Raw genomic sequence first — 13,397 nt, forward strand, 5'->3', positions numbered from 1 at the left:
CCTCCGGCCAACCAGCCACTCCACCACAGAGGATTGCCCCAAAAAAAGAAGGCTGTCATTCAATAAATTTTAAAGTTGTAAACTTTTAAAGTGCTGTGCTTAAAGTGCTGTGTGGCATTTTCCTTCCCTCCTCCACCACCCCTCCTGGGCTACCTTGGTAGTCATCCCCCTATTTGTGTGATGAATGAATAAAGAATGCATGAATGTGAAGCAACAATGACTTTATTGCCTCTGCAAGCGGTGATTGAAGGGAGGAGGGGCGGGTGGTTAGCTTACAGGGAAGTAGAGTGAACCAAGGAGCGGGGGGTTTCATCAAGGAGAAACAAACAGAACTTTCACACCGTAGCCTGGCCAGTCATGAAACTGGTTTTCAAAGCTTTTCTGATGCATACCGCGCCCTCCTGTGCTCTTCTAACCGCCCTGGTGTCTGGCTGCGCGTAACCAACAGCCAGGCGATTTGCCTCAACCTCCCACCCCACCATAAACGTCTCCCCCTTACTCTCACAGATATTGTGGAGCACACAGCAAGCAGTAATAACAGTGGGAATATTGGTTTCGCTGAGGTCTAAGCGAGTCAGTAAACTGCGCCAGCGAGCCTTTAAACGTCCAAATGCACATTCTACCACCATTCTGCACTTGCTCAGCCTGTAGTTGAACAGCTCCTGACTACTGTCCAGGCTGCCTGTGTACGGCTTCATGAGCCATGGCATTAAGGGGTAGGCTGGGTCCCCAAGGATACAGATAGGCATTTCAACATCCCCAACAGTTATTTTCTGGTCTGGGAAGAAAGTCCCTTCCTGCAGCTTTTGAAACAGACCAGAGTTCCTGAAGATGCGAGCATCATGCACCTTTCCCGGCCATCCCACGTTGATGTTGGTGAAACGTCCCTTGTGATCCACCAGAGCTTGCAGCACTATCGAAAAGTACCCCTTGCGGTTTATGTACTCGCCGGCTTGGTGCTCCGGTGCCAAGATAGGGATATGGGTTCCGTCTATGGCCCCACCACAGTTAGGGAATCCCATTGCAGCAAAGCCATCCACTATGACCTGCACATTTCCCAGGGTCACTACCCTTGATATCAGCAGATCTTTGATTGCGTGGGCTACTTGCATCACAGCAGCCCCCACAGTAGATTTGCCTACTCCAAATTGATTCCCAACTGACCGGTAGCTGTCTGGCGTTGCAAGCTTCCACAGGGCTATTGCCACTCGCTTCTCAACTGTGAGGGCTGCTCTCAGCTTGGTATTCATGCGCCTCAGGGCAGGGGAAAGCAAGTCACAAAGTTCCATGAAAGTGCCCTTACGCATGCGAAAGTTTCGCAGCCACTGGGAATCGTCCCAGACCTGCAACACTATGCGGTCCCACCAGTCTGTGCTTGTTTCCCGAGCCCAGAATCAGCGTTCCACAGCATGAACCTGCCCCATTAGCACCATGATGCATGCATTGGCAGGGCCCATGCTTTCAGAGAAATCTGTGTCCATGTCCTGATCACTCACGTGACCGCGCTGACGTCGCCTCCTCGCCCGGTATCGCTTTGCCAGGTTCTGGTGCTGCATATACTGCTGGATAATGCGTGTGGTGTTTAATGTGCTCTTAATTGCCAAAGTGAGCTGAGCGGCCTCCATGCTTGCCTTGGTATGGCGTCCGCACAGAAAAAAGGCGCGGAACGATTGTCTGCCGTTGCTCTGACAGAGGGAGGGGCGACTGACGACACGGCTTTCAAGGTTGGCTTTAGGGAGCTAAAATCAACAAAGTGGGTGGCTTTACATCAAGGAGTATTTCAGGCAGGACTTCACGGAGGGTTCCAATAAGAAATGGTGCACCTAAGTTATCGTTCTTATTGGAACAAGGAGGTTAGCCTGGCCTCTGACTGATACATGGCTAGATTTACCTCGCTGCACCTTCTCTGTGAGTGACTGCAGTGTGACCTAGAGGAATGAGTCCCCTAGACAGGGGAGGAGGCAAATGAGTACAAAACAAATCTGGTCTATTTCTTGTTTTGACCCACTCCATCTATCTTTTACATCTTTGGCTGGCAGTAGACGGTGCAGAAGGACTGCATGCCATCCACATCTCATGGCTGCTCGGCAGAAGATGGTACAGTACGACTGCTAGCAGTCCGTATCGCCTGCCCGCTCACCATAAGACGGTTCAATAGGACTGACTGCAGGACTGAAGAGAATGACCTGGTCAAGTCACTCCAAATTTAGTCCCTGCGCCCATGTCTGCCCAGGCGCTCCTGATCGACCTCACAGAGGCGACCAGGAGCACCTCGGACATGACGATGACGGCTACCAGTCGTACTGTACCGTCTGCTGCCACAAGGCAAGGGGTTGCTGCTACTGTGTAGCAATGCCGTACCGCGTCTGCCAGCACCCAGGAGACATAGGGTGACGGTTACCTGAGCAGGCTCCATGCTTGCAGTGGTATGGCGTCTGCACAGGTAACTCAGGAAAAAAGGGGCAAAATGATTGTCTGCCCTTCCTTTCACGGAGGGAGGGAGGGAACGGGGGCCTGACGATATGTACCCAGAACCACCCGCGACAATGTTTTAGCCCCATCAGGCATTGGGATCTCAACCCAGAATTCCAATGGGCAGCGGAGACTGCGGGAACTGTGGGATAGCTCCCCACAGTGCAACGCTACGGAAGTCGACTCTAGCCTCGGTACTGTGAAAGCGCTCCGCCGAGTTAATGCACTTAATGCACTTAGATCATTTTCTGTGGGGACACACACACTCGAATATATAAAACAGATTTCTAAAAAACCGACTTCTATAAATTCGACCTTATTCCGTAGTGTAGACATACCCATAGGGAAAGGGAATTGCTATTATGAGAATTAGAGATTCCCTAGTATTTAGAAACAATAGTCTTTCTTCCTTCCCTGCCTGTAGAACATGATTATTTTAATAAGCTATTTTGGTTTGTTTGCCTGTCATGTATTGAGGGAAAGAAAGCTAAGTAGAAATGAGGACAGTATTACATTTAGGTGATCATCACAGGTCAAAATAGTGCATTGGTAGGTCAAAGAGGGGAAGCGCTTTTTGCCCTGGTCAATGGGTTAGTCACTGAAGGTCATTAACAGACTCTCTTGTACCAAAAGAAAGCATGGTAGCATAACCATGTTTCGATGTGTTTTTCTGTTTCATGTGTTGATAGTAACATGTTTATACTGTATCTATTTCAGAAACACATGCAAGTAGTGACTATTCTTGTATAGCCAAATGCAAGTCAGAGCATCTAGATCAGGGGTGGGCAAACTACGGCCCACGTGCCGAATCCGGCCTGCCAGCTGTTTTAATCCAGCCCTCAAGCTCCCGCTGGGGAGCGGGGTCTGGGGTTTACCCTGCTCCGGCTCTCCAGCCGGGGAGCAGTAATGGGGGCCTCTCCACGTGACTCCTGAAGGCAGCGGCATAGACCCACTCCAGCCAGGGAACAGGGTTGAGGGCCACTCCATGCAGCTCTCGGAAGCAGCAGCATCGCCCCCTCCGGCTCCTACACATAGGAGTGGCTAGGGGGCTCAGCTCTGCATGCTGCCCCTGAAGCTCCCACTGGCTGGGAACTGCAGCCAATGGGAGTTGCAGGGGCAGTGCCTGCGGACAGGGCAGAGTGCAGAGCCACCTGGCTGTGCCTGGCTCTGAAGAAGGGACATGCCACTGCTTCCAGGAGCTGCTTAAAGTAAGCACTGTCCAGAGCCTGCACCCTTGAGCCTCTCCCAGTGCCCCAACCCACTGCCCCAGCCCTGATCCTCCTCCCGCCCTCCGAACCCCTCGATCCCAGCCCAGAACAACCCCCTGCACCTCCAGCCCATACCCCCAGCCAACGCTTGCACCCCTTCCCACACCCCAGCCCGATCCCCCTCCCAAACCCTAAACTTCTCATCCCCAGCCCCACCCCAGAGCTTGCACCCCCCAGTCAGAGCCCTCACCACCCCCTGAACTCCTCATTTCTGGCCCCACCTCGGAGCCCACACCTCCAGCCACAGCCCACACCCCAATTGTAATTTTGTGATCATTCATGGCCCACCATACAATTTCTATTCCCAGATGTGACCCTCAGGCCAAAAAGTTTGCCCACCCCTGATCTAGACACAAGGGAAAAAACCTTAAATGAATGAGAAGAAGTTTGTTAGAGGAAAACTGCTTCTCTGTCCTAAGCAATTAGAGCAACATAAGAACTAGAGTGTCCAACTAGAATGCCAACAAGAGGCTTATAAAATTTTAAAGCAACTTGACACCAGTTGTAAAGGGCCCCATCTGAAGTACATTTACAGTGTAGGCATATATCAAGATAAAAACAGAGTAGGCAGTGGTGACATTTGCTTGAGAGTCTTCTAATAAGAGCTAGGTCTTAGATAACTTATGAAAAGTGCTATATAACAAGCACTTTACATAGGAAGACAGTATCAATATCCCTATTTTACAGATGGGGAAACTGAGGGACAGAGAAGGGGAATGACCTGCCCAGGTTCAATAAGGTCAGGGGGCAGTCAGGAATAGAACCCAAGTCTTCCAGGTCCCAGTACAGCATGCTAATAATTAGGCCATACTAGTCACCCTTCATTGTTTGGTTTACACTCCAATCTGTGCACTGCCAGTAGACTTCGGAGTAAGACTCCTGTTGCTTGTAATACAACAGGAAACACAGAGTCGAGGCCTTTAACAGGCTTTTAAGTAACACAAATCAATCTTAAAATGCCCACTTTATATACATAATCTTTTAATTTCAGGGTGATTATAATGGGAAACCAATGGAATAGGCGTACAATCTCCTTTCACCTTCCTGGGATAGAATTAATTAATAGAAGCAGATAGGAAAAGGAATTCTCTTTTTCCTGGAAGAACTCCAGTTGTTCCCTCTTTATGTGTGTTACCAGTACAAGTCAATAGATCCTACTTAAATTAAAAAGCCAGTCATATTAAAAAAAATACTGTTTTCATCTAAACATCTGTTAAATAATAAAAGCACAATGTTGCCAAAGTGACAAATAAAAATGTGCAAAAATAGAATCTACTTAACTCAAACCTAAGTTTAAATTGGAAATATATGATTTGTAACAGAAGAATACATAGCAGTAGGCCATCCCCTGGCAAGACACACCAGGTGTAAGCTATAGTACTTTCCCCCCACAAACACACACATTTAGTGGTCCAATTTAAGTATTGCTATTACTTTCTTATATTACTAGCTATTAGGGCTAAAAAGTTAGCCACGCTCTATGGCCTTCAGCCTCATCTACAGCTCATTTTTTGTCATGTTGCAACATGTTAATTGATTGCCAATTGCTTCTGGCCAAAAATGCTTGTTCCTGGCTGTGGTTCAAGAACTTCAAGGAAGGTCTATGTTAAAAACAATAGGTTTCATTTCTGCCACCTGGTTCCAAATTGACACAAGCTCAAAGAGACTTGTAACCAAGGATATGACAAATCCACTTTTTTAAAACCTTATCAGATGCTTGCTATCAACCCTCAGCATTAACTGGATACCAGATACAGACAGGTTTCAGAGTAACAGCCGTGTTAGTCTGTATTCGCAACAAGAATAGGAGTACTTGTGGCACCTTAGAGACTAACCAATTTATTTGAGCATAAGCTTTCGTGAGCTACAGCTCACTTTATCGGATGCATACTGTGGAAAGTGGAGAAGATCTTTTTATACACACAAAGCATGAAAAAAAAATGGGTGTTTACCACTACAAAAGGTTCTCTCTCTCCCCCCCACCCCACTCTCCTGTTGGTAATAGCTTATCTAAAGATAAAGACACTGACACTACAGAAGTTAGTAAGCCTGGTCCTTTTGAGCACTGGAAAGTGGGCGGGCGCTAGCTCGCCCACTGCTAAAAGCCCCTCCCCGGCCTAGGGAGAAGCTACTGGACCCAGAATCCAACCAAGTTCAGGGGACAACAAAGGCAATAATGGGAACAGGCGTGGGGGTCAAAGGGCCAAAACTAGGGAAACAGAAGGGGACACCATCAGAGAACCCCAGACAGCACCCACTGCTCCTCAAAGGCATCAAGAGAGCCGGCGGATGCTGCCCAGAGGAACTGGGGCTGTAGTGTGGTGCACTGAAGATACCTATGTGCCAGAGTCTCCCTCACACCACAGAAAGGACAGGCTTCAGGGACAGAGGTGCACCGCGCCAAGTACATGACCATGCTCACAGCCCCATATAGGAGCCGGCAGCTGATATCCCTGGCAGGCCGCAGGACTAAGATGGAATATAAGCTGGCCCATCGGGGTTCCCCACCCTCCACTGCTGGTAAAAGATCCCGCCATTTGGTATCTGGGTGGGACACGAGGGTGGGGAAATGAAGCGTGTGCAGCACGAGCACATACAGATGGTCTCTTGGCACGGTTCAAAAACGGACTGGCTGCAAGACACGCAGCTGGCTCAGGGTATGAGGAGGGGGAGGCCGGGAAGGCTCGTGGGGTAGGGGGCCGATGGAAAGATCCGGAGGACCTGGAGTGAGAGGCAGGCAGGGCACACCTTCTTGCAGGACTGGCTCGAAGAAAACGAGCTATGGGGGGCAGGGCTGCCTCCACGTCCTGGAGAACGTGCCGGGGGTTTTTAAGGGTGGAGAGCCCCATGAGCTGACCAAGCACCAGGGGATCCACCCAACCCCCACAAGATGTAGTCCAGGAGCTCTCTGATCACGGTGACTCCCGCCAGGACCAACCTCTAGCACACCAAGGGGGACTCCACCACCTGCACACAGAGCTGAAGATTGGTAGCAGGGGCTCCATAAGAAGATCTACCTCCTTGGTAGCCGCCATGGACCTGGTTGCTGAAACCAGCCTCCAGGTCCAGAGAAAGTCCTGGTAGAAGACCGGCAGCGCAGAGAGGTCTCACAGAAGACCTCTTGGATGGAGGAAAAAGAGCTGCCGGTCATATCAGAGCTCTCACAGGCGGCAGAGGAATGCATGTGCCAATATGCTCCATGCCAAGCCGCTTGCACTATAAAGGAGTCTCTGCAGAGCCTGGAGGCGGAAGACATGGACCTGTATGTGCATGCACATCAGGCCCTGTCCTCCCTCCTTCAGGGGAAGATAGAGAACCCCTGCAGAGATCCAGTGCAGTCCTGGCCAAAAAAATCCTCCAGACCCAACCTCTGGAGATTGGCCAGGAACCCCAGTGGCGGGCACAGGTTGTTGAGCCGGTGCCAGTGCATGGACAGGACCAATTGGTTAAGCACCAGCACGCTCCCCTGGAGGGAGAGGTACTGGAGCAGTCCTGTTCAGCCCCGCAGCCACCCTGCCCTCTAAACCTTGCCAGTTCTCCTGCGGAGATGGATGTGTGGCAGAAAGGTAAATACCAAGATAGAGCAGCGGACCCATGCTCCACCGGATGACCTGAAGTGTGGGTGGGAGGGAGGGAGCTCACCTGCCACCCAGACAGAGCTCTTGACCCAGCTGACCTGGGCGGAGGAGGCTGCTGAATAAATAGCTTGTCAAGCCTCCACCTGCACCAGGTCGTCCAGGTCCTGGACCATGAGAAGCACGTCATTGGCATACACTACCAGGACCAGCCTCACCTCCGGCTCATGCAGCACCAACCCCGTCAACCTCTTACGAAGGAGACGGGCTCAATGGCCAGAGTATACAGCTGACTCCTTGCCCAAAGCTCACAGGTGCCGTCAAGAGCCAGTTGAGTCTGATTAAACACTGTACAGAAGCATACAGCACCTGGAGAAACCCTACAAACTGAGGCCTGAAGCCGAATGCCCACAGAGCACCCAGGACACACCTTTGGTCCATCCAGTCGAACACCTTCTCCTGATCCAAGGACAAGAGGGTGAACGACAGACCATCCCTACACCCAAGCTCTAAGAGATCCCGGACCAGGTAAAGATTATCAAAGATGGTACAGCCTGGGGTGGTGTAGGTCTGGCCAGGATGGACCAGGTCCGCCAGCACAGACTGCAACCGCAGTGAGATGGCCTTTGCTATGACCTTGTAGTCTGTGCTGAGGAGGAAGATGGGATGCCAGTTCCGGAGATTGCAGAGGTCCCCCTTCATTGGCAGCAAGGCTAGCACTGCGCACCTGCATGACTGGGGGAGGATCCTGCTCTCCAATCACTTGGCCCAGACGGTGGACAATGACGTCCCAGAACATGCGGCAGAACTCCACGGTCAGCCTGTCCATGCCCAGAAATTTATTAGTGGGCATGAGATAGAGGGCTTCCAAGAACTTGGCCAGAGTGAGAGGCAGCGCCAGCCGGTCCCGATCGCCCATGCTGACCGTTGGGAGTTTGTCCCAAAGCACTCGGCAAGCATTGGCAGGATCTGGGGAGAAAAGGCCAGCATAGAAGGCCTGGGCCCTCTCGCACATCTCCACTGGATCCTTGAGAGGGGTACCATCAGCTGCCAAAAGGCAGATGACATGCTTCTTAACCTCCCATCTTCTACTCCAGGGCATAGAAGAAGCGGGAGCCACGATCCATCTCCTGCAGGAGCTGAAGCCTAGTAGGAAGATGCTAGAATCAACAGAGCACACCATCCTGAAAAAGGAATATCCTAAAAAGAAATCAAAAATAGTTCTGACTGAATGAGAGTAGTTAAATGCCAAGGCAAGGGGCACAAAGAATTCAGTGGTGGTACATCTTAAAAAGCCAGGTTGCATTTAGCTGAAAAGAGAGGCCACGCTAGAGAAAGAGTCATAAACCCCTGAAGAACAACCTAGGCTTTTGATCCCCTCCACCCCCACCTTGGCTGGCATGCCAAGCAAAGACGTCTGAGGTCCTGAGCTGGTCAGAATAGCTCTGCATATCCTGCAGGCTCACCTCCCCAGGCTGCAGCGAACAACCACCACCGCGGCTGTCTCTTGAGGCGCTGCCAGTTTCCTCAACCCTCGCTGCGGCGCGGCCCCGCAGGCCTCCGGCCCCATCCCTCCTCCCGTCGCAATGAAGCGCTCGTTCGAGGTAGCCTGAGCGCGTTACACGGGGGTGATATTTGCTCCGTCACCGCGCTCAACAGCAACGCCAGTTTACAAGCCGCCGCCCCCACCCCCGCAGCGCTGCAAGCCCCACGCCCAGCGGGCTGACCGGCTTCGCTGCACCCGCTTTCGGCGGCAGTCACCTGGCAAGTGATACTTCTCCTCCCCAGGGGCACCACCCCAGCATGCCCCGGGGGGCAGCCCCAGAGCCGCGCAAGGAGCTCTGCGCCCCCCCGATGTCACCCCCCGATGGAACTCGGGGGGGGGGCGGACTGTGCCCTGGAGGCAACGAGCTCCCTCAGCATGGGGCAAGCGCCCAAGGGGTGGCGGCGGTCAGACCCCAGCGGCCTGCGAACGGCAGTAACCGCTCAGCCTCGCCCCGCTCACCCTCCCCGACTCACTGGAAGCCGCAGAAGTCTCGGTCAGCGTTAGCAGGTCGCGAGCCAACCGAGCTCCCAGCAGCCACCGCGCTCCAGCGGAGGCTGTAGCCCTAAGCGCTGAAAATTAACCTTTAAAGCTCGCGAGATCCACCTGTGCCCTTTCTGCCATCTCCCAAATCCCGAACCGATAAAAGTCATCGCGTGAAATCTTACCCCCCCCACAATCGTAACGCAATGGGGCCTCTTAAATCCCGTTCCAGGAAGGAACTATCGCGAACCTTATATCCCCGCCTCTGAAGATTTCCCCCTCCATGGCCCTGAAGGACATCTCTGGAGGTCTAACTCGACCCCACACAGATACTGTGAGAATGAAGTCTCACGAGATTTCCTCTTTTCCACATGAGCCTCCACGAAATCCCACCCCTCCCTTCTAGAGGTCTCGCGAGGTTTCCTCTCCTTCCATGCCCCCCCCTCCCCTGAGCACGATGCCGCGCAGGAATGTGAAAGGCTCCCGCCCGCCGCCATTTTCTTTCTTTCTTGGCAGGCAGCGAGTAGGGCAGGAAGCGGCGGCGGAGCGGCTATGGCGGATTATTCCACGGTGCCCCCTCCTGCTTCGGGCGCGCCCGGAGGAGGAGGAGGTGGAGGTGGGGGAGTCAACGATGCCTTTAAAGACGCACTGCAGCGGGCTAGGCAGGTGTGTAATGTGGGCACCAGCCCATCGGTAGCTCCGACCCTCAGGCTCGGGGGCCTGGAAGCGGCCCCCGATAGGGCCTCCTCTGATCCTCAGCGCCGGAATCTCCCCTCTACCTATTCTGGGACAAATAGGGTGGGTCCTACGCAAATCCTTTGAAGCGTATCGGGCGGCTTCAGGGGTTTGTTCTGGGGAGGGGGCTGGCGCACGGCTGGGTCCGCTTCCCTTTCAGGGGCCTCGTTTTCCGCGCACGTTGATGGCGGTGTTATTTGTTTGTTCCCCATTCCCCGTCCTATGTACGCAGTGAGGAGGGTTTCCTCTGCCTCCCCAGCACACACAGTGGGGAGCTCCCGCAGCGCTCTTGCCCCTTCACCACACAATGGGATGCGGGGGGTCCCCTACCCCTGCTCGATCCCCGATAACCTTCCCCCTGTTCCCGCAAGCTGCGTGAAGGGAGAGGACTTTTCCCGGCCTTCTCCTGAGCCGTTTGGGGGGATGCAAATAGTGAAATCACCGCGAGTTATTGAAAACGCCTTATCCCAGGCAGCGCGCAGCCCTGGGTCACCGCCCTGCGGTGGTTGGGGAGGCGAGGGAGAAGGAGCTGCTCGTCGCAGGTTTTCGGCGAGGATCCCCCCTCGTGTTCTAAAAGGCTCAGTTTCAGTTCCATTTATTATGTTGCCTGAGGCGCTCTAGTATCCTGGTAACCTGCGCAAACTAGTTTGGAAGTGTTGGGTTCGTGGGTCGTGAGCTAAAACTACAAGTTTCCCTTGAGTACTCTTACGTCCTTTAGTTTTACTTTTAGCTTGATTTGCACATTTGTCGTTTTTTCAGTTGTTGGCTGCACATAAGACTTCATTTGGTAACAAGCAAGATGTAACTTTACACAGTATTTATAAAGGAAAAGTCAGATAATGCACTTAATGAGATTTAAGGTGATCTTGCTAGGAGTTGGGTTCTCTGTTAGGCAACTCAACCTGTTTTAATGAGATGTAAAATCTCAATGACTTTGTGGGAAAATACATGGTGCTGCTATTTCTACATGCAGCAGTCTCTTCTACTTCCTCCATGGGTGTAACCTCATGAGTACAACAGCTTCCTTTTATTAAAGAGAAATCTGTAACAATGCAAAATGCTTTTTAAATGCCCTTCTTAAAGCAAAATGATCATTTGATCAAGAGTGCTCAAAGATGATATGCAAAGAGAGGGACTTTTTTTGTCTTTAAGATATATATTGTTTTTAATATATATATATTTTTAAAGCTTCACTAGGTCCTCCAGCAAAACTAGGGCAAACCAGGACTGATACTTTTTACCTTGCAGATCAAAAACATCTCATGTTTGTTTTCATTATTTTTTCTTTTATCTAGATTGCAGCGAAAATTGGAGGTGATGGAGGGACATCAATGAATTCAAATGATTATGGTTATGGAGGACAAAAAAGACCTCTTGAGGATGGAGGTATGATGTCAGTAAATGTGTTTACTACCTTAATTCATTTTTTTTCATGGCAGCGGTGTTAAAAACGTCATAAATTTTCCACAGAAACAATAGTATAGATCCATATTGTACCGACATGTGATCTCTTTAAAGAACACCACACGCTTTTCCAATTTGGTTTTAATATGGATTTTTGTTTAGGAATCAGTGGTGCTATTTCGGTCTTAAATCTGAAGTTTGTGTAAATCAATTCTTAGACCATTATCTAACCTCTTGTACTGACATGATGCTGTAAATTTTAAGAGGAGAACCCATGCGTAAGGTAGGTGAAATATAAATAATTTTGAAGATACCTTTATTCAGGTACATTGCTGAAATCTTTTATTCACTGTTAAGGTGTTGAAGGTGGTCACCTTTCAAACCTGTGCTTGGTTGACATCTGATTTATTATTGAAGGTACAGCATCTGGTAAACTACTTTTAATGCATTTCATTGTAAAGGCATAGGACTTTAAAAAAAAAAAAAAAAGACAGGAAAATAAAAATTCTACTTATTAGACTTGGCTAAATCTTTTACTAACTTCAGCATACAGCACGCATGAACCCTGATAAGATCATGCTGTAATATTTCCTCTACTTTTGTTGCGGTTTCCACTTTTTGACTTGCTTTACGTTGCAGAAAAGTTTGCTACTGAATTGTGTTGCGTGTCTTCTGATTTTTACTACACAACTAGTGTGAACTTAACAGGGTTTGATACGTTTAATATACACACCTAATCCTGACTAAATTATGGAGAGAAACTTCTGAACTTGGAGGTGTTGAAAATACTTCGTTAGGTCTATATGAGTTGTGACTTTTTTTTTCCTTTAAGAGGATTGTGACTCAGTTTACAGAATGTAACTAAGGCTTTAGACCAGGAGTTCTTGTGTTCTTTATTAAAGTGTTTTTCTATTAATAGTGAGGTTTTTAATATACAAAAAATGAGCTAATGATGCTTCAGATGATGTATGTAATGTATTCTTTTTATTTTATGTGTAGATGGCTCTTGGACAAGTCCGAGCAGTACAACACACTGGGAGGGAATGCCCTCTCCTTTTAAAGGCAGGAATTTTTATTTATTACCTGTGTTTAGTATGTAAACGTGAAATAAACTAGTGGATCTTTTGAAATGGATGACACAAATATTCCTTGGATTATGTGTCTGACTTTTTGCTACACATAAATTATGATGGTTCATCGCATAACTTTGAATTTGGGGTGGGGAAGGAAACATCTGAAGTAGTCTTTTCAGATATAGGTTGTCTATACCTTTCATTTCGCTTACTTGTACAAAAAGGATTTTGGATGGTAGTGATAGAGTTGCTTTGAATCTTTTTTTTTCTTTTTTCTTTTTCTTTCTTTTTTTTTTTTTTTTGAAGTTTTATGCTGTGAAATGCTTGATATTTGGATAGGAATTTCATACCACAGTTCAGACTCAGATTGCAGTGGGATTATTGTTGCTTCTTCAATTTTGATATTCTGTGTAGATCTGTGGTCACTTGTCAGATTTTTTTTAAGCCATTGTTTATTTTCATACTGATTTTGGTGGACTTTTTTCTTCAGTTCTTAATGTAGAAGCATCATTAGCTTGAGAAGCCAGTTATTAGGAGCATAGTTAAATGTCGTTGCTTGTCTTAGCAAAGTTTCATTGACTGTTTATGGATATCCAATCTACAATATGTTTCTAAAACTGTGCTTTTCTTAAACCACTGAATAGACAAATGGAAATACTTAACTTCTTTTCAAGTATACTAACCAAGTGCTGAATGCTTATAAGGTTTCTTTTTTATTCAGATCTATTCCCTGAAATTACCAAAACAAAAACAAATTCATTGACTAAAAAGTACACTGGAAAAGTTACGATTCACACTATGGGACAGCCACTAGTTTAAAAGATTCTTGTTTCTTGGCAAAAAA

General features: G+C 49.0%; 2 protein-coding genes across 9 annotated transcripts in view; one reads left to right on the forward strand and one right to left on the reverse strand.

Moving 5' to 3' along the window:
* The window catches only part of DNAJB4 (DnaJ heat shock protein family (Hsp40) member B4), a 48,374-nt gene extending 38,947 nt beyond the window's left edge, over positions 1–9,427 (reverse strand). The window contains exon 1 of the mRNA XM_073357263.1: positions 9,335–9,427. The gene's annotated coding sequence lies outside the window, so the exon portion shown is untranslated. The remainder of the gene's footprint in view (positions 1–9,334) is intronic.
* A 358-nt stretch (positions 9,428–9,785) lies between these two features.
* Positions 9,786–13,397, forward strand: part of FUBP1 (far upstream element binding protein 1) — a 41,998-nt gene continuing 38,386 nt past the window's right edge. For 3 of the 8 annotated variants that reach the window (XM_073357275.1, XM_073357271.1, XM_073357272.1), the window contains exons 1-3: positions 9,796–10,007; positions 11,372–11,462; positions 12,480–12,542. In XM_073357275.1, the coding sequence (XP_073213376.1) occupies positions 9,894–10,007; positions 11,372–11,462; positions 12,480–12,542 (268 nt within the window). In that variant the 5' untranslated portion in view covers positions 9,796–9,893. Of the gene's footprint in view, positions 10,140–11,371; positions 11,463–12,479; positions 12,543–13,397 lie in introns of all 8 variants that reach the window. The other 5 variants (XM_073357276.1, XM_073357273.1, XM_073357274.1 and 2 more) reach the window with 3 other exon arrangements.

This window comes from Lepidochelys kempii, chromosome 8, assembly GCF_965140265.1.
Source record: "Lepidochelys kempii isolate rLepKem1 chromosome 8, rLepKem1.hap2, whole genome shotgun sequence".
NCBI classification, from domain to species: domain Eukaryota; kingdom Metazoa; phylum Chordata; order Testudines; family Cheloniidae; genus Lepidochelys; species Lepidochelys kempii.